The 13,359-nt window shown below is 39.6% G+C and overlaps 2 protein-coding genes and 1 pseudogene across 2 annotated transcripts in view; 1 reads left to right on the forward strand and 2 right to left on the reverse strand.

Moving 5' to 3' along the window:
* The window catches only part of LOC118856632 (histone H3-like), a 42,815-nt gene that overhangs the window by 885 nt on the left and 28,571 nt on the right, over window positions 1-13,359 (reverse strand). The gene's annotated exons all lie outside the window — the stretch shown is intronic.
* LOC118856637 (histone H2A type 2-A) lies at window positions 300-3,572 on the reverse strand. The gene has a single exon (XM_036767044.1). The coding sequence runs from the start codon at window positions 1,393-1,395 to the stop codon at window positions 1,003-1,005; it is 393 nt and encodes a 130-aa protein (XP_036622939.1). The 5' UTR covers window positions 1,396-3,572; the 3' UTR covers window positions 300-1,002.
* On the forward strand, window positions 1,584-2,155 carry LOC118856636 (annotated as a pseudogene).

Genomic DNA, 13,359 nt, shown 5'->3' on the forward strand with positions numbered 1-13,359 from the left:
CCCTTCTCTTTCTCTCCCTCTCCCTTTCTTCGCCCCCTCCCTCTCTGTTCTGCGGGGAAAGAACCCCTAAAACGTTCGGTGCTGTGACGTGATTTCGCTGCCCAATCGACCGCTCCCCCCCCCCCCCCCCCCCCCCCGAACGTTCCGCGGGTTCCCTGGAATTTTGTGTTGCGGGCCACTGACTTTGCCCCCGCAGCGCCAAGGCCCTCCCGCGATTCTCCCGGGCAGCGGCTCTTGGAGCTTCTCAGAGCGCCCACCCCGCCGCCCGCTCAAAAACACTGGACTGGACTGGACTCGGATGAGGGCAGGAACGAGGCGCTTTTTTTATTTCAACCTTCTCCCTCCTTTAAGAACCGTGTTAAAGTTGTGCGGTACTACTTCCGGGAGCCAGCCCTCCCTCGCAATCCCCCCCTCCGCCCCCGCCCCGCAGGCTTCCATTGTGTGTAGGGCTCCGGGCAGCGCATGAAAAGCCCGCCTAAGCGGTGGATTGGCCAGGAGCCTGGCTCCCAAGTTATCTGCGGGAAAGCTTAAGCTAGCGGCACTTAGCGATTTCCAAGGCTTTTGTGTCCCCACCCCGCGGACACGAGTCAGCTGCTGACCGACGTTTCCGCCAGGGGTGTTTTGGTGCTAGGGAAACTTTGCCACCTTTTGACCAGAGTAAAGTGGCACTGGGCGCTATCCACGGCCTTCGGGACACGGGAGGCGAGGTTAGGGTGAGGCTAGAGCGAGATGCAGGTCTCGACCCGAGCTCGCTAATTTAGCAGCGACTTTTCCATCTTACTCGGTTTGGTGGGTGGTTGGTTTCGGTTCGTGCTAGGAGCGGGGAGACGTGTGCAACAAGTCACGCCGCCTTCGGATTCCCATAGGGAGCGGGACAGGGACAGGGACCGGGACCGGGACCGGGATTCGGCAACAGCCCTTTTTGCTGACAGGGTGGGTGGCTCTGAAAAGAGCCGTTGGTTTCGGGAATGAGCCTTTCGGCCCCAGGAGCTCCGAGTCCGCTTACTTGCCCTTGGCTTTGTGGTGACTCTCGGTTTTCTTGGGCAACAGAACGGCCTGAATGTTGGGCAGCACGCCGCCCTGGGCGATGGTCACCTTGCCCAACAGCTTGTTGAGCTCCTCGTCGTTGCGGATGGCCAGTTGGAGGTGGCGGGGGATGATACGCGTCTTCTTGTTGTCCCTGGCTGCGTTGCCCGCCAGCTCCAAGATTTCGGCCGTCAGGTACTCCAGGACTGCCGCCATGTACACGGGGGCGCCGGCACCGACCCGCTCGGCGTAGTTGCCTTTGCGCAGCAGACGGTGCACACGACCCACGGGAAACTGCAGTCCAGCACGGGACGAGCGGGACTTTGCCTTGGCGCGAGCCTTGCCTCCCTGCTTTCCGCGGCCAGACATGACGGATACGAGTTACAACACAGCTGCGTCAATCGCCAACTGAGAAACTACACTGGTGCCCGGACCACTCGCACCGGGGCCTTTTATAGCTTGCACGGGGAGTGTGGAGCTGAGCCGTCTGATTGGCCGACGGACTGTCTTTGTCCGGACGGCCAGTAGGGAAGCTCGCCTCGGATTCCGTTATTTACATGGCCGTCCTCTCCGCCTATGACGACACCCTGAGAAGCCACCAATGGGAACCTAGCGTTGCCGGAGCCTTCATTTGCATATGAGCACTATAAGTAGCGGGGGCCGGCTCAGCAGTCTTCGTTGTTCGTTTCTCCGAAGTCGTTCCTTCTCTTCTTTTTCACGCCTGTTTGCGCTCTCGAAATGCCCGAGCCGGCCAAGTCTGCTCCTGCCCCTAAGAAGGGCTCCAAGAAAGCCGTGACCAAGGCCCAGAAGAAAGACGGCAAGAAGCGCAAGCGCAGCCGCAAGGAGAGCTACTCCATCTACGTCTACAAGGTGCTGAAGCAGGTCCACCCCTGACACCGGCATCTCCTCCAAGGCCATGGGCATCATGAACTCTTTCGTCAACGACATCTTCGAGCGCATTGCCGGCGAGGCTTCCCGCCTGGCGCACTACAACAAGCGCTCCACCATCACCTCCCGGGAGATCCAGACGGCCGTGCGCCTGCTGCTGCCCGGGGAGCTGGCCAAGCACGCCGTGTCCGAGGGCACCAAGGCCGTCACCAAGTATACCAGCTCGAAGTAAGCCGGTCTGCCCCAGGAGTCGCTCGTGCCCTTAAGCCCCGAAACAAAGGCTCTTTTCAGAGCCACCCACCCTTTCTCAGAAAGGAGCTGTCTCGCTCGCGCCCAGAGCGCTTTCGCAATAGTCCTAGGTGCCCGTGCCTGCTTAGTTGCTTGCTTGCTTGCTTGCCTGCCAGCCCGCCCGCCCGCCCGCCCGCCTGCCTGCCTGACAGCCACCTAAAGTCCTCGGCTTCTAGGCTTCCTTCCGCATCGCCACTCCCCCCAACCCCACAAATTGTCCTGCTCTGCTGAGGAGGGGCCGCCCGACCCAGGGCCACACGCTCGGGACTTGCATCTCTAACCAGGCTCGCTCCAGGACTTTTCCCGTCAACTTTTACTTTCCCCTTAATCCCTATGCTCCTCCCTCGCTCCCCTCCCCTCCCCCCTCGCCGCCCCAGCGCGCAAGCTCCGTATTCCTTTCTGATTATGAAACCGCTCCCCTGGGCAAATTTCAACTCTCCTTTCCACTCGTGGAAAAAAACTATTGCACAATATCCTGGCCCTGTCGCCTTCCCGATTTTTCATACTGGTTCTTGTAGTTTTGTTCCTAAGCCTTTAATGAACTTACTATTTTATCAGACAGCTGAATACAGACTTGTAGAAGTATCAAATCAGTTCAATTCTCACAACTACGTTAGGCCTAATAGAAGTCTTATTACATAGATGATTAGCGAAAAACAGCATAGGAAGATGATACAAGTAAGGAGAGAGGGGGGCGGCAAGTGATGAAAACAGGAAATGGGGAGCAAGGGTGCACTTGCTTTTCTGTGGTTCTGATTCTAGAATTAAACTATTTACTAAATCGTACGCCAATCCAACTACCAGTTTTAATTGGTATTGACAAGGATGCAAGCCTGCACATGAACACAACAATAATTAAGTAAATAATGATCTGACCTCGAAAAAGAAGTTAAACAATCCACAAGTGAACTCCCAAGGAGGAAGTGATTGATTCACAAGTTAATTGTATTTTGTAAAAATTTGAGAACAATCAATTCCAATATTTTATCAAGATAAGGAGACAAGATTCAACCAGTTCTTCTGGGATACCAACATGGTCTTCGTATCTAAACTTGAGGACTGGAAAGACCCAAAGAAAAGTATGGATTGATATTTCTAATGAATATTGGGGGGAAATTTTAAAAAAGTAAAATAGCAGTGACTACATCAACGTATTGATGATATTAAATAGTATGGCCAGGTTGAACCTGTATTAGGTATGCAGGTCTGGTTTAGTATTAGGAAAACTACGTATAATAGATCATATTAATAAAAGAGCAACCTAAATCATTTTACAGCCATAGCCGCAGAAAAAGCTTTTAATGAAATAGAGCATTCATTTATGTTCAATAAACAATAAGTAAACAGTAGAATAAAGTGACCTTTCCTTAATATCAGTATTGCAATGTATTTTCTACTATATAGTGTAATATGGCATTATATTAATATGTAATACATAGTTTATATAGCATCTTATATGATATAAATAGCATTTATCTAAAACCAAGAGCCTACATTGTAGGGGATAATGTAATGGGGATAAAATAGATTCAGTAAGAACGGGGGTTAAGCAAGGATGTTCATAATCAGTATTATCTTCATTGCCATTATAATTAATGCAATACAAACTATTACTTATGGAAATAAAGATAGTCCTAAATAGTGAAATATTAATTGTTATAGGTAGACTGAGATAATATAATAAAAATGACAATATGCAAATTAATTTACTTTTTCAATGTCATCAATCAGATTTATCCAACAATTACTTCATAGAGACAGAAAAAAAAAGAATGAAGCTTATTAGGAGAAACAAAGATCAAGAGTTTCAAAGGAATTAATTGGGGGGGGGGGTGGAGAGAAGTGGAAAGGAAAGGAGCTTAACAATACTGGATCTCAACCTGCAATACTCAGCTAATCATCACGATTTGGTAGTGGTTTAAAAATAGAAAAGATGATCTATGTGAAAGATCGGGTATACAATAAACAGATAAAAATGAACATTAAGTTTTGTGTAGAATAATTCCAAAGACTCCAACTACTGAAGTAAAGGCTCAATATTCAATAAAAACTGCAGGCAATACTGGAAAACAGTCTGCCAGAAACTAGATATATACTAATATCTCACACTACCAACATCTTGCACCATATGCCAACATAAACTCCAACAGGATACATTACTTCAACATAAAGATTATATTTTAAACACATTAAAGGAACAAATAATTTACCTTTCAGATCTATGCATAGAAGAGTCCATGACCAAACTAAGGGTAGAGGATCACACAAGATAACATGGATGATTTGCATTAGACAAAATTAAAATTTTTGCAATACCAAACCAATACAACTGATAGAAAAAAAATAGTTAACTAGGAAAATAAATCTTTTCATCAGTTTTTCAGATGAAGATCTCATTTCAAAGTTATGTAAAAAAAACTGAATCAATTTTAATAAAATAAATGCATTCTCCAAGTAATACATGGTCAAAGGATATGAACAGGTATTTTTTTATTAAATTTTTTAACAAGTATTTTTTAAAATAGTCTGTCCTCACTATTCTTGTTTTGACCACCCACTGTCCATATTCCATATCCAAATTTTTTTAAAGAAAAAAAAACTTTCAATACACACCTATAGAGGGAAACACAACAAATTCTCATATCAGATGTGTTTAAAAATGCATTATCTCCTTCTGCATTTCAAATTCCATCTTCCTAGCTAGAGATGTGTGGCATGTTCCATCTTCACTCTTTTGGAATCATGATTGTGTTCCTGGGTTCTAAAATTTTTTAAAGATGTTTTTCTTTATAATGTTTAAAATGACATAAATTTTTCTTTTGGTTCTGCTTACTTCCGTCCATGACAATTCATAAAAATTTTTTCAAGTTTCCTCTGAAATTGTCCGTTTTGTTATTTTTTTTTTTAGTGGACTGACAATATTCTATTTACATTCACAGACCACAATTTGCTTAGTCCTTTCCTAATATGTGGACAGTGCCTGTGTTTCCAATTTTCAGGCACTAAAAAAAAAAAAGCTGCTATGAATATTTATGCACATGTGGATCCTTTTCCTCTTTGATTTTTTTTTTGGTGGTATAGCTTTAGAAGTGGCATTGTTTATCCATTTTTGAAAAGGACCAATGACCTCATGGGGTGATGTCTTGACATGCTTGTGAATTGGATTTCAGTGAGGCAGAGTTACACAAAGTCATCAGCCTCACTCTCTCTTCCAGAGTCGTCAAAGTCTACAGCAGGACAAAAGTCAGGACTGGCAATGGTTCAGGATGAAGTGGATGACCTTCCTTGGCATCTTTGATGCTTGACCAAGCTCAAAGCATCTGCTTCAGCCATCTGCATGGCCATTGAAACAAATCATTCTCATCCACTCATTCAACCCATGGAAGTCTTCACATACTTGGGATAGACATCCCCCAACTCACCAACAGGTTTGAGACCTGTCTCAACCTGGTTTTAGTCAATCTGCTGAGATGGTTTTACCATGGTGTGGCCATTGAACATGCTACAGCTTCTTGGAGCCACAGGTGAGAACTCAGTGACCAGTTGAACACCAAAGGTGGATAAACAGCCCTGAAAAGGGCTTGATAAGCCCTCCCAGAAGAGGTGCTAGCCCTCCTTGAACACCTTATATGCTCCTAGTAAGTGGTATAGCTGGGTCAAAGTGTATGGACAGCTTAAAGGTAATTTTCTAGGCCTAATTCCAAATTCATTTCCAGAATGCCTGGACCAATTCAACAGTTCCTCCAACAATGTGCAAGTGCACCTCTTTTCCCACAACTCCTCTAATACTTAGCATTTTTCACATTTGTCATCTTTGCTAGTCTGATCAGTGTGAAGTACACTCTCAAATTTGCGTTAATTTCTCTATTAGCAATTTAGAACATTTTTAATATGCTTGCCAATAGATTGGATTCCTTCTTTTGAAATCTGCTTTTTAATGTCCTTTGACTGTTTATCTATAGTGGGGAATGTCTCTTAATAATACAATGTAACAGTTTCTTAATAATATAATGTATCAGTAACAATATATCAGTTTCTTATATAGTTTGGAAGTGAGACCTTTGACAGAGAAACTTATTGCAAAGATATTTTCCCACTTATTCATTCCTTTCTAATTTTTATGACATTATATTTGTTTATGTAAAAACATTTAAAATCTTATATAATCAAAATTGTTTGTTTTATCTTGTATGATTCTCTCTATTGCTTATTTAGTCATGAACTCTTCCTCTATACATAGATCCAAAAGGTGATTTCTTCCATGTTCCTCTACTTTGTTTAAAATGTGACAGGTCAAGATACATTTACATATTTTTTAGTTGGGAATTAATTTATGGCTTGTTCCATTTCTCTTTCGATATTAAGTTTCATACTCTACTCTTTCATTGATATGGGTATTTTATATTTTTCATTATTCATCTTTTCCTTTAAGTTATCAATTTTTTTACTTTTCATTTTTTGAATAAAAATACATTTGTTAAGTGTTATACTATGTGCAAAGACCTGAAGATACTACTGTCCCTGCTCTCAAGGAGTGCACATTTTAATGGAGGAGACAACATGTATAGGATGTTTCAGCCGAAAGTCAAAAGGGTACGGTACCATAGCCCTTAGGGTGCAGCAGCAAAGCAGATGGTAATGATACAGTACTTCAATACTATTTTTCTCTGGTAAAATTGTATTTGTCTCTCTCTTTTTATTGATGTGTTTTGTTTTTACATTTCAAAGATGTGCAGATTACCACTATTCCATGAGAGGCCCCTTGCAACAAAGTAAAACAATTAAACAAAATTAATGATGCAATGACCTCATCTGAAAGTGCATGCAACATTCCACATTTGCAGCATTCCTCTCCGCCCCCAACCTCTCCTAATTAATAAATTTATAATTTAATAAACTACTAATTAATAAAAATAATATAATTAATTAATTTAATCAATAAAAATTAACAGAAATCGTTTTTCTCTCCTTCTCACCCCATTGGGGAAAAAAGGAAAAGAAGAATAAACTATAACAGAGATGCTTAGTCAAGCAAAACAAATTTCCTCAACAATTATATACAAGAAAATGATGTCTCATTCTGCATTCTGTGTTCATCATCTCTCTATCATGATAGCATGTTTCATCATCAGGTCTCTGGATTCATGAATAGTCATTGTACTGATTACAATTCTTACAGCTTTCTAAGTGGCTTATTTTCAATAATAATAATAATAATAAATAATAATAGCTAACATTTATATAGTGCTTGTTATGTGCCAGGCACTGGACTAAGCTCTTCACAAATATTTTCTCATTTGATCCTCACAACAACCCTGGGAGGTAGGTGCTATTATTATCCTCATTTTACAGATGAGGAAACTGAGGCAGGTGGCATTTATGTGACTTGTCCAAAGTCTGAGTGTCTGAGGCTGGATTTGAACTTAGTTCTTCTTGACACCAGATCTAGCACTCTAACTACTGCACAAACTAGTTGAAGAAATAAACAGCAGCCAGCCCGGGAACTTCATGGGTAACCTCAAATTTTAGAGGAAGTGAGCAAGGCCCCTCCACCACACTAGGTGAGCCTTTGGGGGTGGAGCTCTAGGGGGACATGGGCAGATTTTTTGTCAGATGGCCAGGTCCTCTGATTCCACATTCAACATCCTTTCTGTTATGTGACACTGCCTCATGCTTGAGCTTCCTTTTACTTTGTATGATTTTCCTTGTTCTGCTTACTTTGCCCTGCTCAGTTCATTTTCCTGTGTTTCTCTAACTTGTTCCAAGGCCGTTTCCTACTGTAGAATGATATTTTATTATATTCTTGTATTTCAGTTTGTTCAGTCATTTCACCAGATTCTCTTCTTGAAGGGAGAAATCACAACACACAGTTATGAAGCTTGGGAATAGTTTATTAGCCTTTGGCCTCTTTCATTTCTTAATCCTGAACCATTGTATTTAGTCATTTTCTGTCATCGTCCCCCTCTGCACTCACCTTTCCGTAGAAATCCCTGAATACAAGGATGTTGGCCTTCCTAGTGGTTTGCCTGTTTCTCCTTCTCCTCCTCCTCTACAGTGCTAAGTGGAGTAACCACACAGTCCAGGAAATGATGGGTTTGGGTTTTTTGGGCATTGGGTGACCCACAGATCCAACTACTCCATTTCCTTTGTGTACATACAGCCTGTTGAGCTATCTTTCCATTTAGCTATACCCTCTTTGTGTGTCTGGCTTTGTTTAAAATGAGAGTGTCAAGAGCAAGGGGACTCATAGAACTCACTGGTCAACTCAGTAGAGATTCTATACTGGGAATGCTGAATGCATGTTTGTAGATGGCCTAGAACTGATTCATAGGTTTTTAGCTTTAGAGCTAGAAGGGTCCTTAGAGGTCAGCTGGTCCAACCCCACCTTTTAAAGATGAGAAAATAGAGGCCCCTCCAAGAGGTTATGTGACTTGCTCAAGGTTACACAGTAAGTGCCAGAAGAAGGATCTGAATGCCAGACCTCTGACTTCAAAGCCAGCATTCTTTCCATTGTCCTGTGCTATTCTTATACTCCTTCTCCTATTGTGGAAATAGAAGAAAGTCATACAGGGTCATTAAAATCCATCACTGATGGCTAACCTGCTGGTAATTGGAATCGCTCCATACCTTATGGCTTGGTTGGTCCTTAGGCAGTGGATGTAGTTGTGAATAGGGCTTATATTCATTTAAATCCAGTAGGGTGTAGTGGCTAGAGAGCTAGCATCAAAACTATGAAGATCTGGATCCAGATCCCACCTCTGACATACTGGCAGTGTGATTGAGCAAGTCATTTAATCCACATGCTCCCAGCATGACACTTTAGTTGAACTGCATTGGTAGGAGTTTTCTCATCTGAAAGTTCCAGGGGTATATTGGTAAATGTTTAACAAACTTTCCAGAAAAAAAAATTTATGCATGATACCTTTTTAAGATTACTCTGCATTGTTAATATTTGTGCATCACTTTAAGTCAGTCAAGAAAAATAAAGCAAACCCTGATCTGTAGTTTTTGCTGATTTTTGAGGTACAAATGCTCATACTGAACATTTAATAATTGACTCTCCAGCTGCCTGCAGCACACCCCTGGAGAGTTCCCTATCTCCATGAAATCATAGATCCAGGCCCTAGCCCTGTACTCCTAACCTTTCAGGTTCACTAGAACCTGCTTGGATTTGAGCTCTCCTGCCCCTGACAACGTTGTTGTTATTGTAGAAATTATTCTCCTGGTTCTACTCATCTTGTTCATCAGTTTTTAAAAGTCTTCAAAATTGTTCACTTTTATAATATTTATGTTATAATATAAATTGTTCTGTTTACTTCACTCTGCAACAGTTCATTTAAGTCTTAAGTTGTCTTTTTGAAATAATTTATTTCCTCATTTCTCGTTGCACAATAGCATTCCATCACATTTGTATATCACAACTTATGCAGCTATTCAATTGATGGTCATGCCCTTAGTTCTCAGTTTTTTCACCACTACAAAAAGAAACACAAACACACACACACACACACACACACACACACACACACACACACACACACATATTTGGTGCATGAAGAACCATTTTTTTTCCTTTCCTTGATTTCTTTATGCTATAGGCCTAGAAGTGATATTATCTTAGTCAAAGAGCATACCCTGTTTAATGAAGTTAATGTATATAATTCCAAATTGCTTTCCAGAATGGAATATGGTGGTACCCTTTTGTGGGTTACGGATATATCATTGTGCCTGTTTTCCCACAACAACTCCAACATTAATCACTTTCCTTTTTAACTTTGCAACGATGATGGGAGTGATGCAGAATCTTGAAACTGCTTTAATTTGCATTTCTCTAGTGATTTGGAGCATATTTTCATATGGCTATTAGATAGTCTGGGTTTCTTCTCTTGAGAACTTCCTGGTCAAATCCTTCAACCATTTATCAACTGAAGAATGGCTCTTATTCTTGTGAGTTTTAATCATTTCTTCATATATCTTGGAAATGAGACTTTAATCAGAGAAATTTGCTGCAAAGATTTATTTCCTATTCAACTGTTTCCCCTCTTAGCATTTTTGAATTTGTACAAAAACTTTTAAATTTGTGCACTCAAAATTGCCCATTTTATTTTCTGTGATTTACTTTATCCCTTGCTTGGTCAGGAACATTTCTTCTATCCATTGATCTGACAGGTAATTGTTTCCATGTTTCTGTAATTTGTTTATCATCTGACCTTTCATAGCTAAGTCATATATCCATTTGAAGCTTATCTAAGTATGAAGTGTCAGGTTTTAATCTCATTTCCACCATACTCCTTTCCAACTTTCCCAGTTGTTTTGGTCAAATAATGAGTCTTTATTCCAGTAGCTGGAATCTTTGTATTAACCAAATACTAAAGAACTTTATGTGTTTGTTTCTGTACATTGTGAACCTAATATATTCTACCAGTTGATCCTCTAATTTCTAACCAGTACTATATTGTTTCAATAATCACTGCTATGTATGTATATTGTTAGAGAACTGGCACTTCTAATCCCCTTTCATTCTCATTTCTTTTCATTATTTCTTGAGATTCTAGACTTCTTTTTTCCTCCATATAAATTTTCTTAGTATTTTTTCTAGTGCTATAAAGTAATCCTTTGGTAGATTAATTGGATTGGCTTTGAACAAGTAAATTAACTTAAGTAGTATTTTTTTAATTTGTATTTTATTGTCATTTTTATTCTATTGGCTTGTCCTGCTCATGGATGATGAATAATAGACAACATTTAAAATATTATTTTTATTCTATTGGCTTGTCCTATTCATGAGCAATAAATATTTTTCAGTTATTTGAATCTGTCTTTATTTCAGCAAACATTTGTTTGTATTTGTAGTTATGTAGTTCTTGTATGTATCTTGGAAGGTAGACTTGCAAGTATTTTATACATTCTGTAGTAATCTTATATGAAAATTTCTCTTTCTGTCTCTTCCTGCAGTTTCATTGGTAATATGTAGAAATGCTTATGATTTGTGTGGGCACTGTTTTATATCCTTCCAGTTTACTAAACTTATTGTTTAAATTAATTTTTATTGACTCCTTATGGTTTTTTAAGTACACCATCACATCATCTGTAAAGTAATGATTTTGTTTCTCTGTTAACTATGGTTATTCTTTCAATTTCCTTTTCAAAATCCTTAGCCAGCATTTCTAGTACTATGTTAAATAGAAGGGGTGGCAATGGACAGGCACCGTTGTATCATCCCTGAATTTACTGAAAAAGATGCTGGTTTTTCTCTTATATATAACAGTAGTTCTTGGTTTTATCACTTTTTTAGCATGTAATTCAGAAAACAAGTTTCTGATGACTGCTTTTATTTTCTCTTCAATTATTTTATTTGAATTTTCATTTTTTTTTAATTTGGTCTTTTTATTTTAAATAAAAATCAAAGGTTTATTTTATTAGCCTTACTCCCCCAAAACAACTCCTAGTTTTATTGATCAATTTAATGACCTTTTTGGTTTCACTTTTATTAATCTTTTTTAGATTTTGAAAATTTCTATTTTACTTGGAGGTTTTGGCTTGTCATTCAACTTTTCTTAATTATATGCCTAATTCCTTGGTTTGTTCTCCCCTCTTCCTCCTCCCCTCATTTTAATGAAAGCATTTAGAAATATGTATTTTCCCCTCAGAACTGTTCTAGCCATATCCTAGAAGACTTTGCATCTTATCTCATTACGGTAATTTCTTTGATGTAATTTCTATTGCTTCTACAGTTTGGATTTTGACTCGCCATATCTTTGGAATTATGCTAGTCATCTCCAATTACATTTTCATTCTTTAAGAGTCTTTACTGAATATAATTTTTATTGCATTATGATCAGGAAATGATTTGTATGAACATGCAGTTTTCAAAGGGAGAAACCCGAGTTATATATAGCTAATTTTTAAAAAATGCCCTAATTAACAAATGCAAATCAAAGCAACTCTGAGGCTCCCCCTCATGCCCATCAATTTTGTAAAGTTGACAGATGGAAAAAATGACAAATGTTAGAAGAGCTGTGAGAAAAACAGCACATTAATGTGCTATCTGTTAGTGGCTCTGTGAATTGGTCCAGGTGTTGCAGAAAGCTACTTGAAAACTCCAACTTGAAAGACTGTGACCCGGCAATACCAATACAAGGCCTATTTCCCAAAGAGATGAAAGAACGAGGAAAAGGAACTATGTTTACGAAGATCTTTATAGCAGCAACTTCTATATTTATAAAGATTTGGAAACGAAGTACACATCAACTGAAGAATTGCTGAACAAATGATATGATAGAAGAATGTGATGCAATACTATTATGCCATATGTAGGAAATGAAACCTCGGAAGACTTATGGTATAAAGTGATGCAGAGGGAACTGAACAAAAACAGAAGCGTTTATATAACAACGCTTGAAAGACAAACAGCTTTGAAAAACTTACAAACTATACTCAAACCCAAGCATGCTTCCAGAGGATGGATGATGAGGCATGCTCTCCCCACCTCCTGACAGAGAGTTGATGGACTCAAAATGCAAAATGATATACAAATTTTTGGACATAGCCAATTCCCCAATGCGGGAATTAATTTTGCTTGACCATGAATATCTGAAATTAAGGGTACTGTTCTTTTTTCAAAAAAATTGACTATGGATGTGACAGGAACAGAAAATAAATGCTGGTTAATTTTAAAAATAGATAAATTTTAAAAAGAAATGTAATTTTAAAGTTTTTGATTTAAAGATGGTTTTCAGGAATTCTGAAAAATCTTAAATTCTCTCTCCTTTACTCATATTTCAGGTCAGTTCCTTTTTTTTCTGAGTTTAAAAAGTAGATTTTGTATAAAATTGTGTATCTCCATTCCATACCACTTACTTGTGTCCATCACCTGTCATATTCTCTGAAATCAGTCATTTCTTACATCAAAATAACATTCCATTAAATTAATCCAGCACAACTGATTCAGCCAATCCCAAATTTTCTAAGAAGTCTAAGGTACCCCATTAGATTTTAGTTCTTTAGTGATCTTTTGACCTCTTGCTTTAATCTCTCCACCAGGATCAGGAAGACTGCTATACTTATGACTATTCCTTCCCCAATATTTCTGCATATTATCCACCTTCAGCCTTCCCTAGCTCTCCTTATTTCTATGTTGACTTTGATATATTTCCA

This window comes from Trichosurus vulpecula, chromosome 7 (assembly GCF_011100635.1).
Source record: "Trichosurus vulpecula isolate mTriVul1 chromosome 7, mTriVul1.pri, whole genome shotgun sequence".
NCBI lineage: Eukaryota > Metazoa > Chordata > Mammalia > Diprotodontia > Phalangeridae > Trichosurus > Trichosurus vulpecula.